The sequence below is a fragment of the Xyrauchen texanus genome, chromosome 42 (assembly GCF_025860055.1).
Source record: "Xyrauchen texanus isolate HMW12.3.18 chromosome 42, RBS_HiC_50CHRs, whole genome shotgun sequence".
Classification (NCBI taxonomy): Eukaryota; Metazoa; Chordata; class Actinopteri; order Cypriniformes; family Catostomidae; genus Xyrauchen; species Xyrauchen texanus.
This window is the reverse complement of record NC_068317.1, coordinates 15,569,349-15,586,351: the sequence shown is the minus strand read 5'-3', so window position 1 is coordinate 15,586,351 and position 17,003 is coordinate 15,569,349. Positions and strand designations below refer to the sequence as shown.

Here is a 17,003-nt window from a genome sequence, read left to right as displayed (position 1 = left end):
GCAAATTTTCTTAACTCCACCCCCTAAACATTAACTTAAACCTGACCATCAGTGGAGTAGAAATGTAATTTTGGAGAAAAAATGCCACCTCTATATTACACTCACCTTTGTTTATTTGTTTGTATTTTTTATGTTCCCATTGGACCAGAATTTGGAGTTTGCTTTTGCAACATCAGTAGCACAAGAAGGAAATATACTCAAAACTGGTGCGAAAATGCTTGATTGGCGATGGTGCTTCTTAGATATTAGACTGAATGGGGCTATTTGAGGGTACATGAACTTTCCGAAACAACATGTTGATTTCCAGTATGATCGTGTTGGCTCCTCTGTGAACTGCCCACTTCCAAAGGGTTTCACCAGTGTGGCAATCTGAGGAACCTCAAATGGTGCATCTTATTTTTTTTATTTTTTTTATTTTTTCTCACTTTTACAGTGGGTACTTTTTGTACAGAGCACTGGTGATTATATTCTGTACCATATCCTTGTTGTGAAAGCTGACACCTGGAACATTTTCACAGGTGACATTATTCTTAAACACACCTTAGCCTTGGAGACCAACAAAATGTGCACCGTTGTGAACAACAATGCCATTCAGGATCTTACCTAAACCCTTTTGTTTGGTCCACAAAGGTTGAGATTCCCTCCCTTTTCTTGTAACCAGTGAGGAGAGAAGGGTGCATACCTCGCAAGAAAATATCAGTGCCCTGAATCGCATTTCTAATCAGGACATTGGTCCTGATTAAACGTGTGACACTGAAAGTTTTTGCCAACGCCACTCTTTAGACTTACAAAATAATCAAAAGGAAAAAATGAAATAGAGGAAAAATAATCAATAGGAAGAGAGGGAACTGGTGAAATGTATTCTTGTCAGTGCTCAAGCTCATCACCACCCCTCCTCCTCTCCTCCCTTCCCTGGTTTGACCTTCCTCTGTGAGCACATCCAGCCACAAAGAGGCTCCATTCACTCGGGAGATAGAGCGCCTTGCTCTTGTGCGGAAACTCTATCACCTGCCTAAAAGAAAACTGTGTCATCTCCCCCAACCGTCCCAGCAGGAAGTCTCCAGCCAAGCAGATCACACACCCTGTAATATTCACAGTGACCTTCAGAGCACCACCAAACTTTCTCACAGTCTCTCATGCTCTGTACCACTAATACTGACTACATTGAATCGCGTCGTGGATTACACTGAACACAAGGCAGTGACTTGGCACTATGAAACGAAAGCCATCTCCAAAGGAAGTGGACGGATAAAGAGTGTAGCAAGGTTCTTGCAATTCCAGTGTAAACATAAAACATTTTCATATCCACTTGTAGTAAATGTGAGAGTTTAGAAGGCCTATTTTGATCCAGCTATCGTTGTTAAATTTGTTGGTATTTATTTTATAAACTAGGCTGTTTTATTTAAGTTTTTTTTTATTGTACCTAGATAAAGCTAACAAGATATGAGATTACAATAAATGACCTACTTGTTTTGAATTAAACCAAAACAAAACAGATGTTAAACTGATAATCAAAGTAATCTCGTTTTTAAAATGTCTTCCTCTTTTCTGTTGAGTGAATGGATATTAGATAACAAATAAGCTCAGAATGTTCTCCGAATCTTGGCCCACCGTGGGTATGCAGTTAGTGCTTTTGGTTAAACTACAAAGAAACCCTCCGTGAAGTGCTGTTGGCTTTGGACCTACAGTTCCTTCCTGTTCATGGAAATTTTTGTCTCTGAAATGTATTTTGGTCCACAAGAATTTGGACTTCCTTATGGGTTAATGCCCTAAAACACAGCTCCTTATTAATGAAAATGTGTTCCATCTGAATAAAGGATGGTTAAACACAGAGTATTTCAAAACTTTACTTAAGTCTTTTGGATGTTTTTTGCTCAACGCAAGCACACAGAGAGAAAACGGCAGATTGCTCAGTTAAGTATTTACTAAAATAACTTCTTATTATTCAGCTTAAATAAAAAATAAAAAGCTTTACTGAATGTGAGGGTCAAAATGAAATTGCTGCTTTGTTGATTCAGAAATGAGGGCCTGTATAATGGACTTTGCATTGTGTTGTATTATGGACCAATACTGATCTCTGTTGGCCATTTACAGAATTTTAAAAATGTTGGAATTACATTTCACTAAAATGATTGTTTGAATTATTCCAGGTATAGAACTAAAAAAAGTTAGTAATTTTTCTCCATATGTGTAGTATTTTTTTTCTTCTTTTTTTTATTTTGAGTGCTATATCCACCTGTATAATTCATAATATCAAATGGGAAATATAATACCATATTTCACCTTTTCCATTCAAAATGTGAAGGAATGTTGAACTTGGCTGTGTCTCTATCTGCAGATTTGATTAGTTTGGCCAATCAAACAAATTGCAGGCCTGTTATGCATTATACTGTATACACGCTGTATTATATCCATTTGGTTAGAACAAGCAGCCCATCACCACTAGATGGAACTATTTAGGTTTTTATGTTATGACTAAGTCATGACGTGAATCTTATACTTAAAACAATACATTTATTCAATGTATACATTTTACATCTTATGATGCATGAAATGTACAGTATATTGTTCGTACCCTTCTATAATGTATGCAATGAATAATCCACTATGCTCTATTTATTTGTTCTCATAGATTGCAGTGGCATTCTGAAATAATGGTATATAACTGTACTAGGTAAAAGAGGATGATAAATCACAGTAGTTTATGAAGTCATGAATTCTAGCAGTGAGATAATGCTTTCCTCATTGTAAGCTCAGTGAACCCCAGAGCGCTCATCCTTGCAGTGGTCGAGAATGTGAGAGCCATTTCTTAGCTGTCCTTGCCTGACAAAGTGCTTCATCTCCTGCGAGAGGATCTCAAGGGACCAGTTCAATGTTCTGGGAAACTAACTGCTCGACAGCTGCAATCCTCCACAAACGTGATGAAAAGTCGTCTTCCTCTTCAAACTGCACAACATTTTAATTAACACTGTGCACATGGTCTCTTCCAACTTGGGCACAAGCTCACAGAGTCTTTACAATCCAACCATTTTTGTAGCTCTGAAAGAATTCAGCAGGTTTCCACTGTCATTAAAATCTTGGAAAGTTCAGGGAATTTTAAAATCATAATTTCCATTTCTGGAAAAGTCGTGGAAATGAACAAATTCTTAAAAGTTTTGAAAAAGTAATGGAAATGGTGACTATACAGTTTTCTGCTTGTAAATTTTTTAGCTGTCCTTAGCTTTTCTTGCCTGACAGATTGCTTCATCTTCTGCGAGTGGATCTCAAGGGACCAGTTCGATGTTCAATTTCATATAATAATAATAATAAAAAAAAAAGGCATCACTCATTTGCACCATCTCTTTGAAAATAACACATATCTCAGCTTCCCAGATCTCTGCTAAAAGTTTGATATAGGAAAATAGCACTATTTTCAATACATAAGAGTTAAAAAGTGCAATAAAAGCAAAAAATCAAGATAACACATAATCCTCTCCACTCCACTTTTAGAAACTTTAAACAAGTTTACAAATGCACACAAACTCTTTTCAAAATTATATAAAACTGTGACATCTCATGATTCATCATTATTTATCACTCCCCATTGATAAATGGGAAAAAGATCTTAGTATCACAACTAATCCACAGTCTTGGTCTAAAATGTGCAATTCCATCTTCGAAATCACTAAAATTACAAATTTACAATTAATTAAATACAAGATTATTCACAGAGTACATATAACAGAACACAAATTGCACACAATGGGATTTAACACATCAGACAAATGTACACAGTGCTCACTCCAGGTAATAGATACTTACATCTATATACATTGTGGTTCTGTCCCCCAATATATCTCATTTGGAAACAACCATCACAAAAATGTCACATATATTTAAAATTAATATACCACTATGCCCAAGTATTTGTATCTTCAGTGATCTTTCCAAGCTAAAATTACCAGCTGAATCTACCACTGCTTTACTGATAGATTTGGACATCGCAAAAAAACTATTGTGGAGCAGAGGGGGGCGGGGCCGGGTCAGAATATTGCGCGCCCGGTCCCCAATCGGCCTGATGAGGCGCGCGAGGGATAAAGGCGGCCGGTGACGATTGTTCGAGAGAGAGAGAATTACGGGCATGTCCGCATGTGTGTTTGTTTATGTTGTGTTTTAAGTTTCTTAATAAATTATTATTTATGTTGACAAGCCGGTTCTCGCCTCCTCCTTGCCCATCCTTTAACTGTTTTACATTGGTGCCGAAAGCCGGGAGGGAGGAGGGATGCCCGTCGCAGAGTCCTCGACACTGCCATCCACCCTGGGGAGCGCCGCTGCCATCTGCCGGGTGACGGAGTAGCGCGACCGCCCGGATGCGGGGAACGGCCGTCGTCCGCGGGGCAAGTGGGGACGGGATACCCCGACTGCCTGGAGCGAGGGAGCCGCTGCTGGGGGCGGAGGAGTGCCCTGCCGTCCCCAGAGACGCGGAGGGGTCGAGGGAGACCACCATCCGCGAGGGGAGGAGGGAAGAAACTCTCCGACCGCCCGGAGCGTTAGGCCCGCTGCCAGGGGCGGAGGAGTGTCCCCATTTGCTGCCAGGAAAGCGGAGGCGCGTTCTGCCCGCTGGGGGTCGAAGGTTTCACTCCGGTTCGCCCGGGGTTGGAGCGGCTGTCGTCCGCCTGAGTGTGGAGGAGTGTTCGAGGACCACGCGACGGTACATCAGAGAACCGGTGAGTGAGCTTTTTCTCTCTCTCTCCTCTCTCCCTTTCGCACAGTGTTGGCCTTTTCCCTCGCCTATTTTGTTGTTGTTTGTCCCCTTCTGTCTCCTCCCAGGGCGAGGAAGGCGGGGATGACCACGCGAGATACACCCCGCCCCAGGGATGGGGGGGTGTAAGTCATGCCGGTGGCACCCCGGCCTGAGATAACGCCGGGAGGTATGTGGAGCGGAGGGGGTTGGGGCCGGAATAGGGGATAAAGGCGGCCGGTGACGATTGTTCGAGAGAGAGAGAATTACAGGCATGTCCGCATGTGTGTTTGTTTATGTTGTGTTTTAAGTTTCTTATTAAATTATTATTTATGTTGACAAGCCGGTTCTCGCCTCCTCCTTGCCCATCCTTTAACTGTTTTACACATATGTTATATTACATGAACACTTACGACATAATATACACAATATACAACATAATACTTACACCATACCACATAATACTTATACTACAGATAGGCTCCAACTTATAGACACTATGAAACTTACAATTCACCATTACATTTAACCTCCAAGAATTATAGCTGAATTATCAGTGACCCACATATATACTGTATATACTGTATATATAGACATTTCAAGTTCACTTCTACCCCTTGACCCACCCAATTATAACCTCACAATTACTGGGCGGTATTTTTTATTCTTTATTCTTTATTGATGACCTCAGACTGCTGTGTGAGTTGTTGGAATGGGTCAGGTTTATTCCGGCTGTGGTCGCATGAGCGGTGGGCAATGGCCTGTCTCTAGTTGGGATGTTGGGCCTCTGTGGGTGAATTACTCCCAAGCGGTTGTGGTGGTGGAACCCTGCTTTAAATCTCTCTTCCATTTTCAATGAATGGCCTAAATCTGCCAGAAGTAAATGGCCTCCACACTGATATATATATATATATCAATTTTTTTATCGAATTAATTACATGGTGTCCCGATTAATTAATTGCGATTAATCGCATATACACTATTTGCTGAGAAAGCCCCTCATATAACAATAATGCAATACATAATGATGAAATAATTATACATAGTTATCTTTAAATATATATATATATATATATATATATATATATATATATATATATATATATATATATATATATATATATATATATAAATATATATATATATTTAAAAATAAAAATTATTCAGATAATTAAAATGCATTACATTCTTGTAGCAGAGAGTTAATCATTGATATACTACTTCAGTAGTATTTTGGAGAATTTTGTCTGATCTGGCTGCTTCGAGTTGGGCCTTCTCATTCATTATGACTTTAGAACTGGCAGGTGTAGGTGTTCACTTTCACCAGGAGTTCACTTTTGATGAGGTCCGCAGATGCTCATTTCCTTGCCTCTGTCATCGTCCTTTAATTTTGTAATTAAAGGACGATGAAATAAAATTATGCCGAAATAATAATAAAGATAAAAAATTATACATACAAAATTGAAATGCGGGACACTGCTTATGACTTGCGGGACTCGGGGCAAAGCTTCCAATTTCAGGACTGTCCCGTAAAATCCAGTACAGGTGTTCACCCTACAATACGACCTGCGTCAGACATGCTTGTGTCGAGTCTCGGGTGTGTTGAGTCATAAAAATAAAATGTTTAGGTCACTGTGTCAAGTTAAATATAGTTTAATACTCAATCTTTAAACACATATTTAGATCCCTTAGTTCGCATTTGAACCCTTAGTAACGCATATCTGTGTTGTTTTCTTCACTGTGTAAACTGTGTTGCTCACACAGCTGAAATTTCACTTACTGCCCTCTGGAGTGTACAGGTGGTACTACAAGCATGTGATTAAATGCGTTATTTTTTGTATAATTAATCGCGTGTTATTAACACGTTAACTCGACAGCCCTAATATATATATATATTATAGAACAGTGGACGTGCCCTATTATGTTCCCATCCTGTGAACACAAGCCTTGCAACACCTGAGCTGTATAAATGGAACTCTCCATCAAGTTGTGATGGTGTTGACCACACTGGTTGCAGTGACCCTAGAAATAAGTTGTGCTCTCAGAGTACATTTCGCCCAGGTAGCACTGGTGATGACCACTCCATCCAAAGGGACCTGAGAGGCAGAGCTTATTCCTGCAAGGCAGGACTTATGGCCTTTGATCTGGGAGTGGGTTGCTGCGGGGACACAGGGTGTGGAGTGGAGGGTCCTGGTTTTGTAGCTGGGGAGAGGTTTGTGGACCCTTGCTTGGATGGCTGCAGCAGGGGGAGCTTGTGATCTGGATCGCCACCACGCATGGTAGCCTGGAACTAATAGTAAATACAGAATTGTCCAAAATTTCCATCATATTCCACATCACATAATTATACATACCCCTTGTCTACTGCAAAGCCAATATATACATATTTTTTTCTTTTTTCCCCTTGTTATTACATCTCTACACATATTAATTTCAGTAGACATATATCAAAATACATATACAAAAGTTAATTTGCTAAAGTTTTAACATATATCTACCTTTTATTTGTTCAAGAGGTTTCTTAAAGAAATATATACATCTATATATTGATCTTTATTCACTGTTACTCTCTTACTGAACCTATATCTATTTATTTGCTGCACATATACTGCTGTTCTTTATTTGTACTTATAATTTTGTATTTTCAATCTCTTGTGTTTACCTCTCTTTTTGTTCTCTGTTATTTACTTATTTGTGTATTCTCTTTTTTCCCCTCAATACATTTGTAATTTTCTCCACTGTAATATATTTCTTGTTTGTCTCTCTGTATGTATAAATGCAATAATAAATAATATAATATAAAAATACAGTTTTATTAATTACATTTTGTTAACAATTATATGACGCAATTTGATGAAAATTTGTTAAGAAATTGAAAAGCATACATTTAAAAAATATTTTTTTGAGTGTATCCTTATTTCCGAAATCCCGAATGACTGGGAAATATAATGAAAAAATCATGCAAATTTATTGGACAAAATTTGCGATGTCGCTGCCTGTAGGTTGCAAAGTCATAAGAAAGTAAAGAAATTGTATAAAAAAATATCTGAACATTTCAATAGATTCTCTGATTGGAAAACATGCTGTTAAACTCATAAAAATATTTTTGAAGCAGATTTTGAGTGCATTTAAGACATTGACCTTTGACAGTATGTTTGAAATTGCACCACATTTTTTATGAAGTACACGTTATATCACAGATTCAGTGCTAAATGTGAAGTACTTGATCATGATATAATCACACATGATGTGTATTCTCTGCTATAAATGAATTACAGACATAATGACAGGGTGATCTTATAGGAAAACATCTTATCAAAAATATGATTTTCATATGTCTGGCAGGTGGTTAGAAATTTTACAATTGCCTTTAAACAATAACTTTTGATTTTATGTATTTCCATGGTGATCCAATCCATTCTTGATAATAATACAGACAGCATTTGGCATCCATCAAACATATACTGTGTAGTAATATGTGCATTTGTTTGCTAGGAAAAAATATCATCGCTTTATTAGCAAAACAATCAAACATAAGTGAAACTCCTTTTTACTTTCTAGTAATAGAATGCCTTTAAAGAAACATCTTTGACTTAATTTGAAAATCAAATGCAGGTGATAAAGATTATAAAGGCAGATGATTCCCTTGTTGATTGCTTGTATGTGGCAAACGCAGTCTTCACAGTGTTATGGCCCTTGATGTAAGTTCAAAGGAAGTGCATGAATACAGACAGTAAAGAGAGCAAGAGCGTGGGATAAAAGAGAGAAAGACAGAGAGGTGCCAGATGTTTATGCTGTAGCTCCACATAGTCTGACCGCTGCTGAAATATCTTTGGTGTCCTCTGATCGTGCTGAGACCACAAAAGGCCAGGTCTGTTAAGAAAGAATACATTTTTTTTTTCCACATATTGCAGGTCAAATGGCATGAAATGCATTGCAACCTGTTCAGTGTAGTATACAGAGATATACATGTACAATGCAGAATAATAATATATAGTGGGTTATTCATATGTATGTAGCATATATGTAGACTGATAAAATTGACTTGAATGTGTTCTTTGTAAGTGCAGACTCAGAGATAAGATTCATACAGAAATCTGATATATAAACATATATACATTTATAGCTCATATACAGTATTTGATCATACCTATATGTACATATTTAAATTCAAATATTATTTAGGAAAATACATGTTACTTATTTTTTCATATACACAGTACATGTACAGTACATGTACAAATTTGTCCGTAACTTTTTTTACCATCAAAAACCATTTATGAACAAACATGTGTGTTGTAGCTACATATCTGGCCAGTTATCAAACTTTAAAAAGTGGTAACCTGCAACCTGGTACAACCTCAGTACAGATGTCTGTATGGATGTTATACTGAACAATAAAAACACCAAAAAATTATAATAATAAATTATTGACTAGATGTGGATGAGTATAAAATCCTGTGATGTAGTCGGACAACACTCACTCACTCATACCAAGTTTACAGGATGCACAAAGCTGTTCTCGTATCTGTCATCTTCTAAGAGTTGTCTGAGGTGAGATATATAGCTGGATGCCAGACGCAGCGTGTCCAGCTTTGACAGTTTGGTGTCTGCTGGGACCCACGGCAGGCTAGTCTTCAGCCGTGAGAAAGCTTTACTCAGGACTCTCATCCGTGACCTCTCTCTGGCATTAGCTGCATTTCTCTGAGACTGTCGGCCATCTTTTGCCATTTTTTTTCGCTGCTTGTTGTTGTTATTGGCACCAACTCGAGGTCGTTTTGTCTTTCCTTTCAAACTGTCATCGACATCAAATTCGTTGTCTGAGTTTTCTAGAGAATGAGCATCCATGCCAGTGATCAACAGCTCCTGGATGTCTTCAGGATCACTTACCGAACCGGTGGACATTATGACTGCACCTGCTCATCAGAGTAAAAACTTGCTTTTGAACAAATTTATGTCCTGTTTTGTAGAGGTATAAGATATTCAACGTCCTTGCTGAAGGCTCAATGCAACAGGTGCAGCCTTAATTAAAAATTTCAAAGAAGCCCAGACAGGACATCAATATGAGGCCATTATTGAAGTACCCAGAGCACAAGTACATTCAGCATCTCCTGAATGTAAAATGCTGTTAAAGATGTCCGACTTTATCTTGCACCCCTCCTCACTGAGCATGTTAGAGCTTGCCCTGTGGCGTATCAAGCACCAAGCATTTAAGTTTTGAGGCTTGGCAGGGTCACTCTGGATAAGGGATTTCTCCTCCCCTTTTCCCCATCAAACTTTTCCCAAAGTGATCTCAGCACCACTGATAAAACATATACAGTGTGGACGTGTAATCTGCCATGAACTTGGACCGTGAGTTGTTTAACATAAAATGTATTCACTTTAATAATAGGTTTATAATAGACTAGCCTAAATAGATTATTTTCAAGTACATCATTTTTGTGTGAACTAGTGAACTGACCCCCCACCACATAAAGTTGCTCAAATTATCCACATAAATAAATAATTTTGAAAATCTGTAATCCAGTGTTACCACCATTAAACAACCTAGGTAAATAGATAAATTACAAAATAAATAAAAAAATGTATATGGTGAAAAATCTTAGTTATTTTGTTCTTAGTTCAGTGCAAAGAGTTTCCTCAATGTGCAGTGAAGCAAATAGAAATCTGTGAAAGGCTTATCAAAAGTTCTTAATCCACTGGCTATTTCACAGAGATATTGGGTTTCCACTCAGTTAGAATGCTCTCACACACGGCCGGTGTACATTGGCCACAGCTGTCAGCACTTTACATTACATCTGCAGGATTGGCAGAATGGGGGGCAATGACTGAGACCCTATGGGTGAAGGGAAATTCACATGTTGACATTCTTAACATGACCACATTGTGATCTCATTTATCTCCTTTACTGTATACAAACTTATAAGGATGTAAGATGTGTGGCAGAGGATGGAAATGTGCACGCCTGGCAAATTAAAATGATTTAGCATTCAATTATTTTAGGCAGATGTCAGTTTAGCTGTGTTATGGGAAACGTTGTACGACTGCCTTTGCTAGTGTAACTGTTCTGAAGGGTCCATTGATACTTAGAATGGGGCATTAAATGCTTCAACCAAGAAGTCAATAGTTATTTTGTAATATGGCCATTAGGTTGTTCCCCAAATTTTCATCATTGTATATGTACATATACAGTATTTATACACCAATCAGCCACAACATTAAAATCACCTGTCTAATAATGTGTAGGTCCCCCTCGGTCTACTAAAACAGCGCCAGCCTGCATCTCAGAATAGCATTCTGAGATGCTATACTTCTTACCACAAATGAACAGAGCGGTTATCTGAGTTACCATAGTCTTTGTCAGTTTGAACCAATCTGGCCATTCTCTGTTGACCTCTCTCATCAACAAAGCATTTCCATCTGCAGAACTGCAACTCACTGGATGTTTTGGGGTTTTGGCAATACTAGAGACTGTTGTGTGTGAAAATCCCAGGAGATCAGCAGTTACAGAAATACCCAAACCAGCCCTTCTGGCACCAACAACCATCCATACAATTATCTAATCAGCCAATCGTGTGGCAGCAGTGCAGTTCATAAAATCATGCAGCTATGGGTCAGGAGCTTCAGTTAATGTTCACATCAATCATCAGAATGAGGAAAAATGTGATCTCAGTGATTTGTATCATGGCATGATTGTTGGTGCCAGATTGGCTGGTTTGAGTATTTCTGTAACTGCTGATCTCCTTGGATTTTCACACACAACAGTCTCTTAAATTTACTCAGAATGGGGCCCAAAACCAAAAACATTTGAGAGGGAGGAGTCAACATAGGACAGCACTGGGGGAAGCATAGTCAAAGCACAGGCCCCGCCACTAGCAGGACAGTATGGTACGTAACTGTTACATAACCCAATGCTGGCTAATGCATTGAGACACACAAGGGTGATGGAGGGTGTAGACAAGGAGCAAGGTCCCCAGATAATCCCCACTTTTCAGTCAAAAATGGCCTAGTCTATTGGGTAAACAAAATGGAGGAAGACACCATGAACAGCTGTTAGTGCCACAGCCCTATAGCTCAACAGTGTTGCATCTAGCTCATAGTCACCCACTCGCAGCCCATTTAGGTGTAGACAATACTTAAGAAAGAATCTTACAGCAATTTTTTTGGCCAAGCCTTCATAAAGAGGTTATTATTGAAAATTATTGCCACATATGTCTGGAATGCCAGCTGGTGGCACAAAAGCCCACATTGTGGAACCCCCTTATTCCCCTGCCAATTATTGAGACCCTGTTCTAAAGAGTTGGAATGGATATTGTGGGGCCCCTTCTCAAGATTGCTTGGGGACACAATACATTTTAGTTATGCTGGACAATGCTATGCGCTACCAAGAGGCAGGTTCCCTTTGAACAGCCACATCCAAACAGGTGGCCAAAGAGTTCTTCCTCCTCAATCGTGGGGTAGGGATACCAGAAGAGATCCTTACAGATCATGGGTCCCTATTCATGTCAAGAGTTGTCAGGTAGCTGAGTATCCTCTTGAAAATCAAACAGTTAAGAACCTCAGTCTACCATCCTCAAACAGATGGACTTGTGGAGTGCTTTAACAAAACCCATAAACACATGCTTCACAAGGACATAGAAAAGGATAGACAGAACTGGAACCAGCTCCTGCCCTACCTACTGTTCTCAGTGAGAGAGGTACCCCAGGCCTCTACTGGGTTTTCCCCTTTTGAATTACTGTTCCCACACAAGCTAAGAGGTAGACATTGCCAGTATAAATGTAGACAGGATCAGTTAAAGTGCCCGCATTCTCACACTAATATACAGTATGTAAGGAAACTGTTATGCTTGAGTAACGAGGCAGACGAGGAGATGCGGATCCAAACGCAGTTTGAACTTTATTTCGTGAACCAAACAGGAAAACACAAAGGAACAACCCACGATGGGGAAATGAAACATAAAATAGCGAATTAAACACGAGGTAAGCAACAGGGGACTCGAGGAGGAAACACACACCAGGTAGACATCAAACGACGATCGACGGAGACTGAACAAAGACACAGGGTATAAATACATAAACAAGGGGGAAAGGGGCCAATGAACGAACAGAACTCAAACAAGATAATAAGGTGATTAACAGAAGCAAACGGCAAACTAATGAGGGCAGGTGCAAACAATGACAGGGAACACGAACGCTAACAGAGGACTATGGAGTTACATAAGGGACTAAAGTGAAAACTAAGAAGTGCAAAAGTGACAAGATGGAAAACAAGAGGGCAACAGTGAAACAAGACAGGGTAACCATTACATAGCCCCCCCTCAAGGATCGGATACCAGACGATCCTTGACAACAAACAACAAAAGACAAAAATCCACAAGGACAACATGAGGGCACCAGGGGCAAACAGACAGTACAAGTGGAGTACTGTCCCGGGGGCGGGGCTGCAGGAGGCTCGAGAGGCGGAGCTGCAGGAGGCTTGAGAGGCTCTGGGGCAGAGCCGTCGAAGGCTTGAGTGGATCGGGAGGCGGAGCCGTAGGAGGCTCTGGGGGCGGAGCCGTAGGAGACTCAAGAGGCTCTGGGGACGGAGCCCTGGAAGGCTCGAGAGGCGGAGCCCTGGGTGGCTCGAGAGGCCTGGAAGGCGGAGCCCTGGAAGGCTCGAGAGGTTCGAGAGGCGGAGCCCTGGGAGGCTCGAGAGGTTCGAGAGGCGGAGCCCTGGGAGGCTCGAGAGGCTTGAGAGACGGAGCCCTGGAAGACTCGAGAGACTTGAGAGGCGGAGCCCTGGGAGGCTCGAGAGGCTTGAGGGGCGGAGCCCTGGCAGGATCGAGAGGCGGAGCCCTGGCAGGCTCGAGAGGCTTGAGAGGCGGAGCTCTGGGAAGCTCAGAGGGCGGAGCTCTGGAAAGCTTGGGAGGCTTGAGAGACGGAGCCCTGGAAGACTCGAGAGACTTGAGAGGCGGAGCCCTGGAAGGCTCGAGGGGCTTGAGGGGCGGAGCCCTGGTAAGATCGGAGGGCGGAGCTCTGGAAAGCTTGGGAGGCTTGAGAGGCGGAGCCCTGGAAGACTCGAGAGACTTGAGAGGCGGAGCCCTGGAAGGCTCGAGGGGCTTGAGGGGCGGAGCCCTGGTAGGCTCAAGAGGCTTGGGAGGCGGAGCCCTAGAAGGCTCGAGAGGCTTGAGAGGTGGAGCTCTGGAAAGCTCGGGAAATTCAGACGGCGGAGCTCTGGAAGGCTCGGGGAACTCGGATGGCGGAGCTCTGGAAAGCTCGGGAAACTCGGAAGGCGGAGCTCTGGAAAGCTCGGGAAACTCGGATGGCGGAGCTCTGGAAAGCTCGGGAAACTCGGATGGCGGAGCTCTGGAAAGCTCGGGAAACTCGGATGGCGGAGCTCTGGAAAGCTTGGGAAACTGGGATGGCGGAGCTCTGGAAAGCTCGGGAAACTCGGATGGCGGAGCTCTGGAAAGCTCGGGAAACTCGGATGGCGGAGCTCTGGAAAGCTCGGGAGGAGGAGCCCTGGAAGACTCGAGAGACTTGAGAGACTTGGGAGGCGGAGCCCTGGTAGGCTCGAGAGGAGGAGCCCTGGAAGGCTCGGGAGGTGCTGGCTCTAGGATGGGCACGACCACTGGCGCTGGCTCTTGGACGGTCACGGTTACTGGCACTGGCTCTTTGACGGTCATGGCTACTGGCACTGGCTCTTGGACGGTCATGGCTTCAGGCTCTGGCTCTTGGACGATCGAGGCTTCTGGTACTGGCTCTTGGACGGTCACAGCTACTGGCACTGGCTCTTGGACGGTCATGGCTTTAGGCACTGGCTCTTGGACGGTCGAGGCCGCAGGCGCTGGCTCAGGGACGGTCGAGGCTACAGGCGCTGGCTCAGGGACGGTCGAGGCTACAGGCGCTGGCTCAGGGACGGTCGAGGCTACAGGCACTGGCTCAGGGACGGTCGAGGCTACAGGCGCTGGCTCAGGGACGGTCGAGGATACAGGCACTGGCTCATTGACGTTTGAGGCTAACGGCACTGGCTCACTGACGTCTGAGGCTACAGGCTCTGGCTGGGTTACCGTGGTATGTGCCGGCTTAGGTTCGCCGGGCGCTGAGGGCAGATCAAGGGGGGTTTAGGGCATGGGGCTGCGGCAGGCGGAGGCTGGAGCACAGAGACCACTCCCTTTCTCCTCTTCCTCCGGGCTGATGCGACTGGCGAGGCTGGGATGCTGTTCCTGGTCAGCGTGGGTTCAGGCTCGCTGGCCGTGATTGACGATGACTCAGGCTTGCTGATGGTAGAGGCCGTAGGCGCTGGTTCGCTCACTGTGACATACGTGGCTGCTGCTCGCTCACTGTGACATACGTGGCCGCTGGCTCGCTCACTGTGACATGCGTGGCTGCTGGCTCGCTCACTGTGACATGCGTGGCTTCTGGCTCGCTCACTGTGACATGCGTGGCCGCTGGCTCGCTCACTGTGGCAGGCGTGGGCCCTGGCTTGCAGACCGGGGCAGGCGTGGGTTCTGGCTCGCAGACCGGGGCAGGCATGGGCTCTGGCTTGCAGACCGGGGTAGGTGTGACAGGGGGGGCCCCGGACAGCTGAAGGGTCTCCACAGTGGGTGGAGGGGTAGGGTCCTCCTCCACGACGCCCACGGTGAGCTGTGAGCCGCAAACTAGTAGGGTCGCCTCCAGGAAGTCGCAGAGCCTCCAGCCGTGCATTGCCTGTGGCAACCGCTCCCTCAGCGCCGCGTTCAGATTGCCCCTAAAGAAGGCCACCAAGGCTGAGTCCGGGAAGTCTGAGACACTCGCCAGGTTCAGGAAATCGTGGATGTGGTCTTCAATGGGGCGGTCCTCTTGCTTTAAGCAGAGCAGATGATAGTTCGCACGTTGGACTGCTGGATCCATGGCTGGGTCGATCGTTCTGTTATGCTTGAGTAACGAGGCAGACGAGGAGATGCGGATCCAAACGCAGTTTGAACTTTATTTCGTGAACCAAACAGGAAAACACAAAGGAACAACCCACGATGGGGAAATGAAACATAAAATAGCGAATTAAACATGAGGTAAGCAACAGGGGACTCGAGGAGGAAACACACACCAGGTAGACATCAAACGACGATCGACGGAGACTGAACAAAGACACAGGGTATAAATACATAAACAAGGGGGAAAGGGGCCAATGAACGAACAGAACTCAAACAAGATAATAAGGTGATTAACAGAAGCAAACGGCAAACTAATGAGGGCAGGTGCAAACAATGACAGGGAACACGAACGCTAACAGAGGACTATGGAGTTACATAAGGGACTAAAGTGAAAACTAAGAAGTGCAAAAGTGACAAGATGGAAAACAAGAGGGCAACAGTGAAACAAGACAGGGTAACCGTTACAGAAACAGTATGTGTGAGCTAGGAACTAAATTAAACTATCCTTATTCTACATTATTATGTAAGGAAATTTATAATGGAATTCGTCTCGTTCGACAACAATTATTAGTTAAATAAATGACAAATAACTAGATTATTTGTCTGAATAAAATTCTCCACCATTAAAATCGTAATCGGCTATAATCATTAATTTGTCAGTTATAAAAGTTACCACAGTTCAAGGCAATTATCAGAATTATCTAGCAAGGCTATGTATTGTGTAAATTGTGGGTTTAAATGCATTCTAGAATTCCAGGGAGGGAGTTTTCTGTCTTTTATGGCCTGTAACCTCTGCACTTAGAACTTCTCTGCACAGAGGCCCTCGGTTTTATACTAAGCATGCCTGGGAGAGTGATCTACTTCAGCGATTCAAGTGCCATGCATTCATTTAATGACACTGAGGAATGCTGTGTTTGTTCATTGGATGGCTTCGTTCGTGGATAATCCTACAACCCCCCCCCCCCAAGTTTGAAGTGGAAGCAAACATTTGCAATTGCTGAAAAAAAAAGCTGAAGAAGACAAACACAAACAACAACAAGACAACATCTCCATCAAAGCTAAAGCTAAAGCACAGGTTCAGAATAATTACTTATTCAGTAAGGGTTCTAGCATTGAGGATTCTTGGAATGTTTTGGTTCTATTGGACTCTTCTACGTTTGTTTGTGTTTTAGAGTCATCCCTACCAATCTTTACTGGTTCAGAAACCTGTAAAGGGTCATTTGGTTTTGATTGGGGTGAATTGTTGTAAATACGAATGATCATTTTTTAAATTGAACAGATTAGAGTCAGTTCCATTAGGTGAATTCGTCCTGCGATTCAGTACCCATTTAAAACCAGAAGGATTGATTTTTGTTTGACACTCTTCGCTCGGGAATTGCCAAAGGCTAAGT

General features: G+C 42.8%; 1 protein-coding gene across 1 annotated transcript; it reads right to left on the bottom strand.

The window, feature by feature from the left end:
- Positions 1 to 7,685: 7,685 nt before the first annotated feature.
- On the bottom strand, positions 7,686 to 9,891 carry LOC127635339 (musculin). Its single transcript, XM_052115294.1, has 2 exons — positions 9,215 to 9,891; positions 7,686 to 8,593 (listed from the first exon to the last, which is right to left on the bottom strand). The coding sequence occupies exons 1-2, from the start codon at positions 9,623 to 9,625 to the stop codon at positions 8,510 to 8,512; spliced, it is 495 nt and encodes a 164-aa protein (XP_051971254.1). The 5' UTR covers positions 9,626 to 9,891; the 3' UTR covers positions 7,686 to 8,509.
- Between the last annotated feature and the right edge of the window lie 7,112 nt (positions 9,892 to 17,003).

Excerpts from the sequence above, each read along its gene's own strand:
- LOC127635339 (XM_052115294.1), bottom strand. The coding sequence starts at position 9,625 with ATGTCCACCGGTTCGGTAAGTGATCCTGAAGACATCCAGGAGCTGTTG. Across the intron at positions 8,594-9,214 it reads TTGTGCATCCTGTAAACTTG|ACCTGGCCTTTTGTGGTCTC; the intron begins GTATGAGTGAGT and ends CTTTCTTAACAG.